Genomic DNA, 19,198 nt, shown 5'->3' on the forward strand with positions numbered 1-19,198 from the left:
AATCATTACTCAGTACTTAAATGTATAATTAAACTGTAATACTGACACCTTAAAATAAAGTGTAACCAAAGAATGCATGTATATTTGGTATGTCATAACTGAGTTTTTATAATTGTATTATTGTCAAATGAAAATACAAATCATTTAATTAATTGTCTGATGACCTTAATTGAAAAGGGGAAAAAAATTGAAAAGGGGTTAGTCTTTTCTCACTCTATTTTCTCACTCTATATACACACAACTACAGAACTGTTTTCATTTGCTTTATGTAAATATGTAAGTGTAATATAAAACCATTGTGGTCACTGGACATGTTAGACTTAATATGTGGTTAACAAAGGACACGGTTCCTCATTAAGTACTTTGACCTGATACATTAGGTGAACAAATCTCAATATATCTGTACTAAGGACACCTGTTCATGCTAATGTCACAAACTCTGAGCAATGTCATAGGATGGATGATTATTTTAGGTTTTGGTTGCAATTTACACTACAGTGTTCATGTTACTGTGAAATTAGACAAGAGAGTACAGAGTAATGCTAACGAACAACATAATATGGGTTACATGATATATACTGTTTGTCTACTGAACAGCCAGGCAGTTTTGTGGAATAGTATAGTTGATTTGACCTGAGTTTAAGATAATATTTACCTTGTCTCAACTGCCTGGTCTTTGTTGAAGCTAACCTGAAAGCAAATATTTTAATCATCACAGTCTTGCAGATCTCAACTAGTCTTGTTGGTATCTCAAATGATTCTTGTTTTCAAACAAAAATGACATCCATTTTGTCATTTGGTTTTATTTTTCTACTTTCTATGGCTGGATGTCATTTTTGTTTCCTGCTTTAGTAACTTTAAGTACTTTAAAGGCACAATATGTAAGGTTTAAGGATTAAAATATCCAAAAACCACTAGAACAGTGTTATATATTTTGTTGACTTGTGTATTTACATTATCCTAGATGTTTCCAAGAATGTTTAAATCCAGAGAAATAAGCAATTTTATCCAGGACACGGACCGTGTCCGTGTGTCGCCTATCAATGACATCATACCTGCGTTACCTTGATTTCCGGTTTTATTTTAAAAAAAAACATGGAAACACCAAAGACGCTTTAATATATTATGTTTTATTAGACAAGGGAACAACTATTTGGATACATTTATAGACAGAAAACTAATCATTGTTATATATATCTCAACACGTTTAGTCTTATTGTTTGAATCTCGTTTTCTTGTTTATATTAATATGATATTCTAATATCGATCTAGCTTACTGCAGAGTGCAACAAGTGTCTCATAGCAGCCACCGAGCGAACGCACAGAGTAATGTTATAATATCATTATCAACACACTCAAATGTATCTAATATGATAAAACAGCGCTGCGTTACTCCACATACGCTTGACCGGAAGAAGCGGAAGTGGCGACTGTGGCATAATAAATGTTCCACTGCTCTCGGGGCTTGTGTCGCGCTCGTCTCTCATTAGCAGTCACTCCAGCGGCCTCGTTCAGCTCCAACAGCACTTGGTCCTGCTCTGCTTCATACTACAGTAACGTTAATAATCTCATCCATGAACATGATTTCTGCCTGAGGTGAAGACGACATCTCCCAAGATTCCGCGCTCAATTTCAGCGTCATCAAGCTACGCCTTTGTTTTGAATAGGCGACCTCTAGCGGTGAAAAACTACATATTGTGCCTTTAATTGCAGAAACTGTTTCCAGAGCAAAGTAGAGTTAAATCTTTACTCTTCCTGGTTCACCATTCTTTGGAATTTGAACTTATGTGTTAGTGCACTTTTAACCATTAGTCTACTGTCAATCCAGAACTTTAACCGTTAGTCTACCACCACCCATGCGTTTTGCATCTCCAAATGCTTGCATGAACTCAACCTATGTCCATTTCTTTGATGATTAAAAAAAACCTAACTAATGTGATGCTTTGGTAGGGTTTGTTGAATTGAACTTCAATGAGGAATCCATGGTTTGAGTTAAAAAGCTAATCATGTACACAGTGCATCCATGACATCTGTTTGTGACATGATACAGACAGATTTAAGGAGCTTAGCATCAGTCTACTTCCCTTCATCTAATTAAACTCTTAATTAGCCAACAGACTATGAATGATTCAACAGATTCATTTAAGTATCTGTACAATTAGGGTGAGATACAGCAGGACAGGTGTTAAATGATTTCTGGGACAAAATTCATGAATCCCCTTGGTGATGGCCCAGGTTCAGGTTCTTTCAGCAGTTTTCTTCCTTAAAATACATGTAATAATTCTAAGTGTCTGATGAGTGAACAAAACAATTCACAAATCCATTTGTGCGTTATTAGTGGTAGACTGTTCTTTAGCAAGAAATAAGAATTGGTCAAAAATGTTTGATACCTTGCAAAATAGGGCCGGACAAGATAGCTGTACTTTAGTGTGCTTAATATGTCATAGTAACTCTCAGCACAATACAATCTGTAATTGCTAATCATCAATGCTACCACTATAATGTCACACATGCAAAAATTTCACTGAAAACTACTGATTAAATCTTTGCATTTTTCCTGTTTATTTGTTTAATATGTCTGTCAAAATGCGGCATATTCATGTGCACCTGCATTTAATCTGCACTGTTTTTTAAAAGTTGGTGGATGTTTAGATGGGCATTTATGTCTGTTACAAGTTTTTATGCATTAACTTTGTGTTGAGAACATTGTGTTTATGTTTTAACTTTGTGTTAAGAAGCTGTGAAAAACTCTGTGTGAAAGGCCCCTAAGAAGCGCGCCTGGTGGACCCTAATTATACAGCTGACTAGCCTGTAAAGTCTCTTCACGTTTGCTTCAAGTCCAACTAAGCTGACAGGCAAAGTGTCCTTTGCAGTCACCTTGATCTTTCACATTCTCACTCATTCTGTCTCAGTCACACGAGGATGCCATGAGCTGTGTCTAGTGATATGTCTGGGGTGGCGTGCTGTACAGCGTGAGAAACACATTTGGGCAAGCCTCTTAGTAGACTGCAGGCCACATGTAGGTAGAGCGCTTCTGAATTGGCTCATAAGACTACAACCCAGCAATACTGCAGGTAGAGACTACTGTAAGCACGCCAAACCAATCCACCATGGCCTTTAATCCTTCCTAGATCCTATTAGATAGTTAACCTTGGGGACGCAAGAGTGAGAGCCCCCTTCCTGTGACGTGATAGATCCTTCTTCCAGATCTAAACTACTTAGATCTTTAAAAAAGTTGCCCCTCTACTCATACATTTAAGAATATAAAGTTTTGTATTAAAAATGAATTATTGATACAAGAATTCCATATCCCAGCCAGGGTTGTGAAAAGTTCACAATTAAATAATTGGCTCCCCTCAGGCTGATGAGTGGGAATTTTAATTGAGTTGGCCACATCCCACAGAAAGATGAATTGCAGTGACAGGAAGACTAACCTGTCTGTCTATCTATCTATCTATCTATCTATCTATCTGTCTAGATAATCAGGCAGACAGATAGATCTTCAGTAAATCTCTTAAACAATGTTTGAGAAGTTAACAGTGAGCTGTGTCTCATATTTGTTCTGTTTGCTAATGTGTGAACTTCATATTGCCTCTGCTAGCATTTCACTGATGTGTTGCTTCTAGCATTAGTTTGCCATTCTCCCTACGCATCCTTTATTAACTCCCTCTGGCTGTGGGCTTTCTAAATTGCTTGGCTGCTCTCATGATTTTGAAAGCCATCGTTCATCATTTGCATCAAGTTCAAGTAACAGTAATCTGATTACAATAGCCGAGGGGGTTTTCAGCTGTTAGTGTCATTCACCTCAGGGGCACGTCTGGCTCAACAAGACCATGTTGTTGACTGATCGACTCAGTAATTAGAACTGAGATATATGTGATCCTACTGCTGCCCTTTTTAAAAAAATACATGCTCATTTGTTTTATTAGAATCATTGTAAATAACCCCAGAAGTGTTTTTTCTAAGGTCAAAGCTTCATTCTGACTGAAATCTGTCTTCTAATCTGCAGGGATGCACTATGGCCTAACAGAATCCGGAAATTAAAGGATTACTCCTAACTGCCAAACACTGGAGATCTGGTGTGCCAAAGATTTCGTCAGCCCAGGGCAAGAGAGCGGTCAACAAGTCTTACTTCTGCTCTGCTTTGTTGACATGTACATTTGTAAACTGGAATGTCTGCTTTTGGTGGATTTATAACCGTTCACATTGGAAATAACCTCTTGCGCTCACAAAAAGTATATACAAATAACAAACAATGCATTTTCTGGACATTTTTTGTGGATTTCTAAATCCACTGATTGTTTTCCCATGACCTCTTTTCGTGGTGCGCATCCCACTGCTGTGAAGAAGAAATCGATGATGGCGAAAAACACAAATTATGCCATCATGTCGCTGCCTTTCTTAGAACACATAAACTGCCGAGGGCTTTTTCAAGGACTGTATCCACCCTCTCACTCCCTTTTTATTCACCTTCTCCTATTTTTATTGCCCTCGGTTGCAGTTAGTAGCGTGCCAGGTTTGGAATATGACTGGGGCACGCAACCCAAACTTGTTTGCATCCCTATCCCTGCAGATGCAGAACCTGGTTGTTTTACACCAGGTGGAGCTTCACATGGGACTTCGCATGGGGCTTCACATGGGCCAAACAGCAATGGACACGGGAATGGTCCTGGGAATGGACATCATGGCCCAGTTAGCGGTCTGCCAAGTAGTCATAGCAGTAGTAGTAGCCGACATGGCATATCCGATGAGGCCAAAGCCACCATCCTTCATCTGAGGGAGAGCCTTGTGCGACAGAAGGAGACCATCTTGGATCAGCGAGAGACCATTCGGGAACTGACAGCAAAACTGACCCTCTGCGAGAGCTTTGGGAGAGGGCATCATGATGACAACCATCATGGCCCTTCACATCACAACTCCCAGCATTCCTCACACCACTATGAGAGCCACCATGCTGACCCACACTTCCCTTTAAATGGGCATCGCAGTGACCATCACAGAGGCAAATCTCCATATCTGGGCAAACATGGAGGCTTCTCTCCAGAACAGACTGGAAAGACCCTGCAGGCGTTGAAGGAGAGGCTGGAAAATCTTCAGGTGGGAGGATTTACAGTCTTAAATTTAAAGTTAAAGCTTGTAAATTGATTTAAAAAAAAATAAATATATATATATATATATATATATATACACTACTATTCAAAAGATTGGATCGGTAAGATTTTTAAAATGTTTTTGAAATAAGTTTCACCAAGGCTGCATTTATTTGATCAAAAATACAGTAAAAACAGTAATATTGTGAAATATTATTTCAATTTCAAATAACTGTTTAAAATTTAAAAATGTCATTGATTCCTGTGATGGCAAAGCTGAATTTTTCTTCAGTGTCACATGATCCTTCAGAAATCATTCTTATATGCTTATTTGGTGCTTATAAAACATTTTTCAATGTTGAAAATGGTTGTGTTGCTTAAAATTTTTGTGGAAACTGATTCTTTTTTTAAGGATTCTTTGTTAAATAAGGGAAAATGTACATCCAGTCAGTTGTTATCAAAGAATAAACACCGACAGGGTGATCAGGACTTTTATCACCCTGAAGGAGTTTATTTTGTGATAACAAGCAGCTGGATGTATGTTATCCCACTTATTACAAGGCTACTTTCGACATAAGTAAATAATTGGACACCAAATATTGATTTTTGCTTAAATATTTTATTAGCTCCCTAAACGCAAATCTTTTGTGAAGAAAACAGTTTCTAGCAAATGGCTTTTAGCCAAGACAACTGAACAAGTCCAAACATTTATACAGTCATACCACTTATTACATGACTTTTCACCACAGAAATTATTATGGGGACAATAAAAATTGATTTGAAATGAAACTGTTTTGAAATCTTACCTGTTTATTATCTTATCCATTACAGTGTGCAAAATGATCATCCTAGAAAATGACCACAGCAACAATATTACAGTACTATTAATACTGAAGTCCTCTGATTTCATTTTCAATACAATCAATAAATATAACAGAGACAGAAAATGGCAGCAGCTGTGTTTGTATGAAACAAATGAGAGATAGTCTGTAGTGTCAGATGAGAGCCACAAAAGACGCACAGGCTTCAGATACCCGGATGACAATGGTTGTTCAAGGACACAAGTATTCAAGACAAGTACTCAAGAATAAGACAAGTACTCAAGACAAGTATTCAGGAATAACACAAGTACTCAAGCATTCCAGAGAGCCGTGTAATAAATTAGATTTAGCCTCACATCACAGCATTTACAATATATGACCCTGGACCACAAAACCAGTCATAAGGGTCAATTTTTTTGAAATTGAGATTTATACGTCATCTGCTGAATAAATAAGCTTTCCATTGATGTATGGTTTGTTATGATAGGACAGTATTTGGCAGAGATACAACTAATTATAGCAATGCATATCCACTCACAAAAATAATTTTTTTAGATATTTACCTTAGGAAATTTGCAAAATATCTTCATGGAACATGATCTTTACTTAATATCCTAATGATTTTTGGCATAAAAGAAAAATCGATAATTTTGACCCATTCAATGTATTGTTGGCTATTGCTACAAATATACCCGTGCAAATTATGACTGGTTTTGTGGTCCAGGGTCACATATTTGAAATCTTTTGTAACATTATAAATGTCTTTACTGTCACTTTTGATCAATTTAATGCATCATTTCTAAATAAAAGTTTTAATTTCTTAAAATAATAATAATAATAATACCATCACTGACCACAAAGGTGTCCACAAACGTTTTAATGGTAGTGTGCATATGTATTTTTCTATCCTGGCAAAGTCATGAAAATGATTACTTATTAAAATTACCTGATATTTCCATGTTTTCCAACTGCTTGGATTTTGTTTTCAGGGGTTATTCTGCATGCAACAGGCCGATCTGTATTCAGAACTTCTCAGGATGATATAAGCTCATTTACAGTTCTGTAACGTACACTTTAGTGGCTTCCTGTGCCAACAACAGATCACTGAATACAGTCTTCCGTTTAGGCAGTCCAGCCGGGATTTACTTATTTAATTAGCCAGATCCCTACCCTTGAAAGAACACATAGGATGAAATCGTAGAAAAACAAACTATCTACAGCAACATGTATCGCAAAAAACATGGTGGCAATGCACTTAGAACTGTAAACAAGCCACCATTTGACACTATTATTGAATATAGTATACAGTTAAACTAATGGTATGCAATTAAACTCTCCTTTTTTAATTGTTCTGTAGTACAGTAATGAATTGCTGACATAGGGTTTTTAAAGTTGTAGACATTTCATCCAAGTTTTAATTTAACTCTTTAGAACTTAGACATGTTCTTTCGATTTCCCAAAGTGACTTGGATATCACTCCAAACTTTATTTGAATCGTTGTTGTCTTGGAGAGGAAATGCACACAGAGCACACTGGTGACGGCACTGCAATGTGCTAGTTACTGCCATCACCAATTAGCCACATCTGCCTTGATGAGCCATTAAGCGCAGAGTGCTGTGGTGCTGAGTAAAGCTGGATTTGCTACGACTTATCATAGGAAAGAGGCTGACAGTAAAGAAGGGGCTGGCTTGTTATGTCATAACATTCGTCTGTATATTAATACACTACCCTTCAAAAGTTTGGGGTCGGTAAGATGTTTTAGTATTTTAAAAAAGAAGTCTCTTATGTCTCCAAGGCTGCATTTATTTAATGTAAAAAGAGTAATATTGTGAAATATTATTAAAATTTAAAACAACTGTATTCCATTGTAATATATTTCCAAATATAATAAATTTCTGTGATGGCAAAGCTGAATTTTCAGCATCATTACTCTAGTCTTCAGTGTCAAATGATATTATATTATATTATATTATATTATAGCTTAAATTAAGTATATATTCGCATGAGAGTGTGAGTCAGTGTTGTGCAGTGTCCTATTTTCAAGAAACTGTACATTACCACATGATATTGTTTATCATCATTGAATTGTAATCATTGTATTTACAATCTTGCCAAAACTGTATTACTGTTGTTTATTGTCTTCATTTTTTGTTCTTATAGGCAAGAAATTCTTCCAGTTCCTATTCAAGTTCACTGAGAGACCTCCTACAGCGCAAAATCAACACACTAGAAGAACAGCTCCATCATCACTATGACAGTCACTATGGCCACCATGAAAATCATCATGGATATGGTCATCATGAGGATCACCATGATCATGACGACCACCATGATCATGACGACCACCATAATAGCCACCATAATAACCACCATGATGACCATCATGATAACCATGACAACCACCAGGCAAACCATCACGATGACCATCACTCCAGCCCCAGCCACCATCGTAACAACCATTATAGTTATCACTACGACCGTCACAGCGACCACCATGATGATCACCATGACGATCACCATGGCAATCACCATGACAATCATCAAAATGGCCATGATGATCATCATGACAGCCACCACAACAACAACCACCATGATGATCATCATGATGATGGCCATCATGGCACTGGTCACCATGATGATGGACACCATGGAAATGATGATCATGTCCACCATCCACAAACTTCTTTCAAGCCAACTGGGCCAAGAGTGCCTGTGCGTGGAGCCCTCAACAAGCTAGATGCAGTGCTGAGTAACCTTCACCTCAAGACTCCAGAACCAGGTAATATGTCCTAAAAAAGTAGTACAAAATAGAACTGAATTTACTCTATTTTATCAAATTTCCATAACTAGAGTAGGACAGCTGTAGAGGAGACGTGTATATGCAGAATCATAGATTTTTATTTAACTGTTCAAACTTAAGATCCATTCTTTGATGTTTTGTAGTGGTTTTTGTAATTTTGCCCTAACCAAATTTATATTGAAAAATATTTGAGGGGAATATATGCTTATGTATATATGTATGTATAAATACACTACCGGTCAAACGTTTGGAATAACTTATGATCACCACGGCTGCATTTATTTGATCAAAAATACAGTTAAAACAGTATTATTGTGAAATATTATTATAATTTTAAAGAACTATATATATTCCTGTGATGGCAAAGATGAATTTTTAGCATCATTACTCCAGTCTTCAGTGTCACATGATCCTTCAGAAATCATTTTTATTTGGTGCTCAATTATTATCAAATATTACTGATGCTCAATTATTAATAATGGTTCGTTATATTATAATTTTTGTGGAAACTGTGATACTTTATTCAGGATTCTTTGATGGATAGAAAGTTCATAGAACATCTCAGTTACTAATGTAACCCTCGTTCCCTGAAGGAGGGAACGAAGACATTACGCCGACACTGACGTATTGGGGTCTCACTTGGGAGCCCCAATCACCGCTGAGTAGTAAAAAAAAATGGGCCAATGAATATTGGCGAGTGAGATTTGCATGCCGAGCCACTCCTACCCGGACATATGGGTATATAAGGCTAGCACTCAGGCGTTCAGGTTTTGCTGAGCAGCCGAGACAGGCTGCCCTCACACAGTCAAGCCAATGGGATGGAAAGGACAGTGCTTACCCTGGAGATGGTCATAGCAGCTGTTCCTCTTATCGTGATATTTCATGGGGAAGGGACGCTATGGAGGCCACACCCTGCTGAAGGGAGGTAACGTGTGGTGGATACGCATATGGACTACCTGATGCAGAGACAGAGCAGAGCAGAACTGTACAGGGAAAGACACAGGTTTACTGACAGGGAAACGGTATCGTGGAAAATACACATATAGTATTACTAAGGGGAAATCACAGCATTTGGGCATCTAGCCCAGTACAAGCGCTAACTGAATGGACTAGAGGGGAATGGCGATGCAAGCGAGACACAGAGCCACCCTTCCTGCACATTACCTGTTTGTACCCAAACTGACTTCACCCAGAGATTGTAAAATCTTGCAAAGGTATTAGGTGTCGCCTAGCCCGCAGCTCTGCAGATGTCTGCCAGAGAGGCACCATGCACCAACGCCCAGTAGAAGGCAACACCCGAGTGGAGTGAGCCCTCCAAGGGGGCAAGGCGATGGCATCCACTATCCAGTGGGCCAACCTCTGTTTGGAGACAGCCTTTCCCTTCTGCTGACCTCCAAAGCAGACAAAGAGCTGCTCAGAGCTTCTGAAGCCCTGCTAGCAGTCCACATAAGGGGCAGCGCTTGCAAGTTCACCATCTGGTCCCTAAAGGCAGTGGTGGGAACTTTTTTTCTGACTCCAGAGGAGATGGCGGGCAAGTTGTGACACTGATCTCATGGGAGGTCAACACAAACTCCAGCTCTCGTGCTGGATGGTGGGGGTGGGGGGTCGCACAATGAAATGATCGCTCATGATTGCTCAACTTAGCCACTCATGTGCCTCTTCATGAATCTCCAAGAGTCTAAGTACTGGTCCAACAGCTAGTACCCCTCAGGTAGGCAACATGTGCCTCTAACCACTAGCCAAAACAGGCAAGAGAGTGGATCGCAATCAGCAATTTTTAACCACCTCCTCTTTTGCACGGTTTCAAACCCTCGTTTACCCCTTCTCTCTCTTTTTTTTAATTTCCCGGGCTCTTTCTCTTTCTTTGGGAGAGCTTGCTTAATCCTATACCAGAGACTCGAGAAAAGTCCCCTTCCACTGGTCTTGTATAATAAAGGCAAATGGCCCAACAACTTCGATACCATCACTAAGAGGGGGGAAGGGGTGTGTGTGAGGAGACCTAATGCAGGACCTCAAGGCTTCAGGTCCTGCTTAGGCTTCTACAGGCACACCACCTCAATCCCGACTCCTAGTTCCCACCAGAAAACCTTCCGCCGCATAGGCCTTGCCCAGCCGCAAGGCGGTCTGACACGGCTTAGATGGAAAGACCGGAACCTTCAGTGAAGATGTCACACCTGGGTAGAGGTAGCTCACAAGCACCTCTTCTACCTGGGGGATCTTCACAACTCATTGTGGAGATCGGGAAGAAATGGAAGGCTCACAAGGGGAGAGCGTTGATGACCCGGGAGGAATAGTTCATCTAGTCTGCCCTGAACGACCTCCTGCTTTTCCACCAACCAGTCTAGACAAAGTCTAACCATGGCACAGGTCATCACTTCCAGCAACTCCTCATACACAGGGCCATGAGAGGAGGCAGTAGATATAATGGCCACCCTTAACTTCCTTCATATCTAACTCCTCAGAGCTAGATCTGGCCAATAACATGCTTTCAACTGGATTAGAAGAAGCTTTCTGATCTAGACTGAGAGCCTTGGGGCTAGCGGTTGATGCCTACGATAGCTCCACCAGTGACCCCCACGATCTGAGTCACCAAACCACAAGGCACAGGCTCCCTTGCCTGGCTCCCTTCCCCTGTAAAGAAAGCCAGGTGGGAATGGAGCTTCTTCACTGTGAAGCTATTACAGTGAATGCAGCCAGCTCTCTCAAGAGCTGCTCTGCTCCCTTAAAGGAATCACACATAGATTGTGTGAATCGTCACCCATAATAAAGTGGGGACACGGCAATGCACACTTTCTAAATGCATGCCATCCTAATAATCATTGAGACAGACAACAATAAATAAGACTCACAACACACAGAGAGACAGAGAAGCTTATGACGTCTAATGCAGTCACCCTTTTATAGTGATGCTTGCATGCTGAGTGACATCACATGACTGTTTTAAGTTTGAGTTCTGAACAGGTTACGTGCAAAAACTGCAAAGAACTTAGTTAAATAGTCTTCTTCCAGGAGATCAACTGTCTTTTTAAGATTTCAGTTGAGCTTTTATGTTATGCTGCAGAGAAATGAGATCCTGTTTCATAATTTCTTATTTTCACCAACAGGACCAAATAAGAAACCCAAGAATCCTGACGCTTTTCAGATTGGCTTCCCAATGCGCACCAACTACATGTATGGGCGAATCAAACGCACCCTTCTGAGCGAGATCTTCGCCCTCACGGTCTGTCTTTGGTTGAAAGGAGGCTCAGGTCCTGGGATCGGAACCCCATTCTCCTACTCTGTCCCGGGCCAAGCCAATGAGCTTGTCCTGATTGAGTGGGGCAACAATCCCATGGAGCTGCTGGTGAATGACAAGGTAAAGAAATCACCCAATTATAAAACAGGGATTGTGTAACGAAAGATTAATGTCCTGGATTCACTAAACAGGCAATCTTACAAAAAAAAAAAATGATACAGTAAAATCAAATATGTTATAAGACTGGACAAAATAACTGTGATAAAATGCATTGTGATAAAATGCTAGACCTCACAGTTAGGAAAAGGCATCACCAGACTTGCTGATGACCTTGTTCTGTCCTTGCAACAGTCTGCAAAGCTCTCTCTTCCTCTTGGCTTCCCAGCCGTTTGCATCATCCTGCCTAATTAGTTAATGGCTTATCTGTGGTTGACGTGTGAATACATTCTGCTGTTTTTTAAAACTAAAACAAGACAGATCACTTCAGTCTATGATTGTTTACATTCTGTCAACTAAACTGTTTACAACTAATGCTGGCATGCTGCTGAAGCCTACAGCTAATAAGCACTATTGATGAGGTTTGTCAGTGCATAGACTACTTTTCTACAAGGTTACTTTGTTAAAGGATTAGTTCACTTTCAAATGAAAATTACCCAAGCTTTACTCACCCTAAAGACATCCTACGTGTATATGACTTTCTTCTTTCTGATGAACACAATCGGAGAAATATTAATAAATAGTGTAAGCATTTTGAACTGCGAGAGTTTTACACTTTCTTCGTAAGTTGAATACGGAAGGCGGTCTTGCGGAAGCTAGATATTTTACTTCATAACTTGTTAAATACAGATACTTTTTTAAACACAAACGCATCGCTTCGCTTCATTCACTTTTTTGAGGTCATACTTGTGGATCCCGCTCACTGCGATTATAAAGCTCAGATGCGTCAGGATATTTAATATTTCTCCGATTGTGTTCATCAGAAAGAAGAAAGTCATATACACCTAGGATGGCTTGAGGGTGAGTAAAGCTTGGGGTAATTTTCATTTGAGAGTGAACTAATCCTTTAAGGTATACAAGCAAACTATAAACATTTAATCAGAAGTTAAATATTGCAAATTAAGTTTTTGTTGTGATGATTTTTAGGTAAATATCCAATTCTCCTTAAATTAATGTCTATTTTTGTCTCTCTTTTTTGAGAAACTGTTTGAAATGAATCAGTCTGTGAGTGAGCTGTCTGAATGATCCAGACTGAATGACAAACTAATTCAGACCATTATGCTGACCAATTCATTGAAAACAATTGACTCGAAAAGAGTTATTCATATGTGAATTGTCCATAGTTTGTTTTTTAGGCTTTATTCATTTATAGAACTCTAACAAGCATTGCTAGTTCTGATTCTAAACAACTGACAGACAACATGGGACATACAGTACCGTGCAAACGTTTGGGGTCAGTAAGATTTTTTTTTTAAAGAAATTAATACTTTTATTCAGCGAGGATGCATTAAATTAATAAAAAATGACAGTAAATACATTTATAATGTTACAAAATATTTCTATCTTTTAATTTTTTATTCATCAAAGAATCCTGAAACAAAATGTATGAATTTCCACAAATAATAATAATAATCAGCAATTTTCAACATTGATAATAATAAGTAATGTTTCTTGAGCACTAAATCAACACATTTGAATGATTTCTGAAGGATCATGTGACACTGAAGACTGGAGTAATGATGCTGAAAATTTAGCTCTAACATCACAGGAATAAATGCCATTTTAAAATATATTAAAGGGTTAGTTCACCCAAAAATGAAAATGCTGTCATTTATTACACCCCCTCATGTCGTTCCACACCCGTAAGACCTTCGTTCATCACAAATTAAGATATTTTTGATGAAATCCTATGGTTCAGTGAGGCCTCTATTGCCAGCAAGATAATTAACACTTTCAATGCCCAGAGGTACTAAATACATATTTAAAACAGTCCATGTGACTACAGTGGTTCAACCTTAATATTATAAAGCGACGAGAATACTTTTTGTGAGCCAAAAAAACAAAAAAACAAAATAACGACTTTTCAACAATATCTAGTGATGGCCGATTTCAAAACACTGCTTCATGAAGCTTTATGAATCTTTTGTTTCGAATCAGTGGTTCGGATAGCATATCAAACTGCCAAAGTCTCATGAACTATTGAAATTTCGAAACACTTATGATGTAAAGAAGCCTTATTTAATGAAATCACGTGACTTTGGCGTTTCAAATCACTGATTCGAAACAAAAGATTCGTAAAGCTTCATGAAGCAGTGTTTTGAAATCGGCCATCACTAGATATTGTTGAAAAGTCGTTTTTTTTTTTTTTTTTTTGCTCACAAAAAGTATTCTTGTCGCTTTATAATATTAAGGTTGAACCACTGTAATCACATGAACTGTTTTAAATATGTATTTAGTAGCTTTCTGGGCATTGAAAGTGTTAATTATCTTGCTGGCAATGCAGGCCTCACTGAGCCATCGGATTTCATCAAAAATATCTTAATTTGTGTTCCGAAGATGAACGAAGGTCTTACGGGTGTAGAACAACATGAGGGTGAGTAGTTAATAACATAATTTTCATTTCCGTGTGAACTAACCTTTTAAAATAGACAACAGTAATTTTAAATTGTAATAATATTTCACATATTATTGTTTTTACTGATCAAATAAATGCAGCCTTGGTAAACATAAAAAAACTTCTTTTAAAAACATCTTCAGACCCCAAACTTTTAGACAGTAGTGTATATGCTGAAATATTGCAAGGGAAAATGTTTATCAGGTCAGTATATGGTGATCTTCAAGGATACATCAGTAAAACTGAACTAGGGCACAACAGTTTTTTTAATAAAAAAAATGTGTAAGACAGAATTCCATCTACTATAATTACAAAACAATTGCTGTATTGTTTAAAGATATACTCTGTTTTTGCCCTCTTGCAGGCAGTCACTCTTCCTCTTTCTCTGACGGACAGTAAATGGCACCACCTCTGTGTAACATGGTCCACACGTGATGGCATGTGGGAGGCTTATCAAGATGGTGTGAAAAGGGGCACTGGAGAGAATCTGTCTCCCTGGCATCCAATTAAACCAGGAGGAGTCTTCATCCTCGGACAGGAACAGGTACATCTCACAGAATCAAACATAAGTGAATCAAAACATACTTGCGTTAACTCCCGACTCTTTTGTACCCAGGACACTCTGGGCGGCCGTTTCGATGCCACACAGTCTTTTGTGGGCGAGATGTCGGATCTGCAGCTGTGGTCACGTATGCTCACCTCTACTGAGATCTACAACCAAGCATCCTGCTCCGGCCACCTCACCGGCGACGTCATCTCCTGGAGCGAGTCCATGGTGGAACTCCACGGAGGTGTCACAAAGTATCCCTTCGACCCTTGTCATTAAGGATCTAACCACCTCTGCTTAACCTGCAGCTGGAAAGGTGGACAGTTATGAATCTGCAGCGGCTCATTTAACTAAGCACTTTATTAGTTTAAGTGTCTAAGAAATAAATACTGCATATCAATAATTTAAGTGTCTAAGAATTAAATAATGCATATCAGGATGTCAACAGACTGGTTGAACTCCATTCCGTGTTTTTGGTTCGCTTCCAGACACTATTGAAAGTACTTTGGTATAAACGTGCAAAAACACTTCCCAACAATTAATTACAGTTGGTTTGTACTATTAAGATAAGGCAAGGCAATGTGGACTATTTTTATATCTGTACAATGTCAAGTGAAATACACATTTGCAAACTTTTTTCTTTTTCTTTGGTTGGTTAGACCCATTTCTATTTCGCTCTAGGGGGCAGCAGTGAGTTTTAAAGGCCTACATTTCATTTATGCTGCATTTTTATAAGCCAGGACTTCAGTGTAGCTTATAACCTGAGGTGCTCTTTTAGTCTTGCAAATCAAGAATAAATTATGCTAAAAATAAACAAATTGCATAATGTTTTTTATGTATGTAAATTTGTATTATAGAAAGCCGGAAAATGTGCAAGTTCTATTGGATGTCAAAAGATGGCATTTTTTATATGTATACTGTACAAAGAAGACAAGTGTTGTCTGTGGGCAGGTGGGCTGCTGGTATGGGTTTATATACAATAAGCACATGCCAGAAAACTAGCGGCTGAAAGAAAACAGTGAGGTGTCCATGGCAACATAGCTTAAAGGGGGATTAAAGAGCTGAAGAGGACTCTCATTTAGACTCTCCCTCTCTCTTTCTTTCTCTGTCTCTCTTTTTCTCCCTATCTCTCTCTTGCTTTTTGATTTCATAATATATAATGCACTTTTTGTGTTTAAACACATGCATATCTGTATCTGAATAGAGTACATCACGGTGAAAGTAAATAAGTTGGTTGCACATTGCAGTTGTTATTCTGTGAAATGTTTTTTTAAATGGATACATGCATGTGCTGTAGTAATTTGTGAAAATCCAATGGGGAGACAGATCTGTGTTTGATTATTGAATAATGAACTTAAGTACAATATGGTTTTAAGCATTTAGATTACAGCAACACTTAGATACATTGTTTTGTGTTATATGGGGCTGTGAAAAAAATTCTTTTAACATGCAGTTTTTCTATGTTTACTAAGTTTTTCGTAATTATTGCAATTTAATATCATTTAAATTAAATTATCATTAAAATGTAGAGTTTTTTTGTCATAACCAATCATCAAAATCACTTGGTTTGTTGGTTTCCTGCCTACTGTGAAATTTCATTGGTCCAAAAACCGAATGACGACTCATTAGGACACATGTTAGTCTGGGCAAAGACCCCGAGCCCCTCTCAGAATTCATACCTCCAGCTGTTTATTAAAATGCTTAAAATCCTGAGGCACTTATTAGATTATGCATTTTCACTATTTAAAAACCCATTTATTATTTTAAACTTTTTAACTAGATGGCCAAATGTACACCCAGAGATAGCCTGAATTTTTATGCATTTTTTCCTCTTCATATTAAAGGACACTTTACAGATTCACCAGTTAGATAATTATCCAACCTGACTGGTCAGATTTATGTATGCATGCATTTGTATGCATTTGCTTGTTTGTGTGTTCAAAATGGACTGCATAAATCAACTGTTAAAACCGCTTAACCTCGCCTTTGGTGTATATCTGTATCCAAATGCACTAATTAGTTTTTTCTTTGTTTTGTTTTTCTCTTTCATCTTTCTAATATAATTGATGTATATAGCAGTTATATGTATATATCATATTTTTACTCATTATTAACAATATGTTTGGGCATGTCTTTAATGCCTGTAAGCCAAAAATGTACAAGCTTAACTTGAGACAAGCATGTATTCAATTATTTGTAAATAAAGTAATTGTTTTGAACTAATCAAAGTGTTTTCTATTATTATTTTTGACATCTTTGACGTGGATTTTCAAATACATGGTTTCTGGGCTTGTCAATTTAAGGACAAGGATAAGGAAACATAAATATGGTTTCACTATTAAAAAAAAAAAAAATCTTTATTTTCCCCCTTTAGCTTTATAATAATGTTTCTATATATTTTTATTCATTATTCATTATTAATTTATTCATTCACATTCAGCAGTAGCCCGATCACTGCACGCACAAGAACGTTAATGGAGGTTGACAGCATAATCATCGCCGTTCATCAATAAAGTGGCCAATCAAATTGGATATTCAAATTACACAACGTCGTTTGAGGCAGAGCCATGGCCTTGGTTTGAGGAAGCCTAAAAAGGGAGGAGTGAAATGAAATTCACCTTATTCCGCATATATAACCAAAACCAGTCATTATTAGAGGTAACCATTTAGGCCAATCAGTTTTTAGTATCACATGGATGCGTCTTTAAACCTGTGGTTGAAACAACAGGTAGGTCTAAAGAAAAACGTTTAAATGTAGCCAAAATATCAATGAAATCCTAATTAATGAAGCATCTGAAAAACAAGTGAGACTGAACGAAAGGGCCATATATAAATCTGCCATAATGATTGCGTGAAGGATGGAGTTCTTCTGCACAGGTGAATGAGCAGGTGATCTCCGTTCATATCTGAATGTTTACAATGATTACGTTGATTCCACTGATTCCATTTTAAAATATCAGGGAGATATCATCTGTGTACGTGAGCACATGAGAAATATAAAAAATCTAACATGCTGCAAGCCCTTTTTTTTAAAGGTTTGATCATTTTTATTAAATAATAATCTAGGGCTTGACATTAACACCTGCCAAACGCGGCTGGATTTCAGCAGTGGCGTGTAACACAGTCACTACAACTAGCTAATATATACAGACTGTATATACAGTCTAATATATACAAGTTTACACCGATCAAGCATAACATTATGACCACTGACAGGTGAAGTGAATAACACTGATTATCTCTTCATCACGGCACCTGTTAGTGATATATTAGGCAGCAAGTGAACATTTTGTCCTCAAATTTGATGTGTTAGAAGCAGGAAAAACGGGCAATTGGAGATGGCAGTTTTATTACTCAACAGGTGAGTCAGTTATTTTATTGAGTAGATAAATTGCCAATGTAGCTTTCTAACAGAGTTAATTTTAAAGCATTATCTATTGTCATCCGCACAGTCACGCAAAGTGGAAGCACAACTAAAACAATGTTCTTCCACAAAATGCATGCAGTTTTGTTTTCTAACCACTAGAGGGCCAAAAGTTACATAGAGTACCTTTAATTTTTCAAAAAGAGCCAGAACAGTCAGAATGTTCAGTTTCATCTAATCTTTCAATAAATGTATGGTTACTGTGTTATTTTAGAATTGTGTTTTAATAAAATGTGATTGACAGATACACTTCATTTTTTTTTTTACAATGAATTATTAAAGGCGAACCTTGCTGAGTATACAATTATTATTATTTGTAGTATTATTATAATTATTATATAAATTAATTTTTATCAGAAAAAAAATAGTACTTCATCACATATGTCGTCACATCTTTTGCTTTGATGATTCAGCCATGAGAAATTCGTCTGGTCTTTATGACAAAGAAATGTTCTTCACAGCCAAAAATTGAAGCTATAATCCATAGCGTCTGCAAATTTTGGGTCTGGCACCCAGGGGACATCACCTCACCAGCTGGTGCCTGCAAAAATGGCCCAAAGAAGGTCTGTGTGTTATAGACACTGAAATACAACATTATATTGTAGCCCCCTTTTCCTCTAAAATTGTCTGTATAAAAGTTTAAGTAAAATAATGTGCTATGTCATGATCA

The 19,198-nt window shown here is 37.7% G+C and overlaps 1 protein-coding gene across 1 annotated transcript in view; it reads left to right on the forward strand.

Moving 5' to 3' along the window:
• Positions 1–17,572, forward strand: part of si:dkey-14o18.2 (neuronal pentraxin-1) — a 36,459-nt gene extending 18,887 nt beyond the window's left edge. The window contains exons 2-6 of the mRNA XM_051873620.1: positions 4,010–5,097; positions 8,072–8,690; positions 11,816–12,066; positions 14,922–15,101; positions 15,174–17,572. Coding sequence (XP_051729580.1) covers positions 4,309–5,097; positions 8,072–8,690; positions 11,816–12,066; positions 14,922–15,101; positions 15,174–15,383 — 2,049 coding nt within the window. The 5' untranslated portion in view covers positions 4,010–4,308 and the 3' untranslated portion in view covers positions 15,384–17,572. The remainder of the gene's footprint in view (positions 1–4,009; positions 5,098–8,071; positions 8,691–11,815; positions 12,067–14,921; positions 15,102–15,173) is intronic.
• The last annotated feature ends 1,626 nt before the right edge of the window (positions 17,573–19,198 follow it).

This window comes from Ctenopharyngodon idella, chromosome 19 (genome assembly GCF_019924925.1).
Source record: "Ctenopharyngodon idella isolate HZGC_01 chromosome 19, HZGC01, whole genome shotgun sequence".
Taxonomy (NCBI): Eukaryota; Metazoa; Chordata; class Actinopteri; order Cypriniformes; family Xenocyprididae; genus Ctenopharyngodon; species Ctenopharyngodon idella.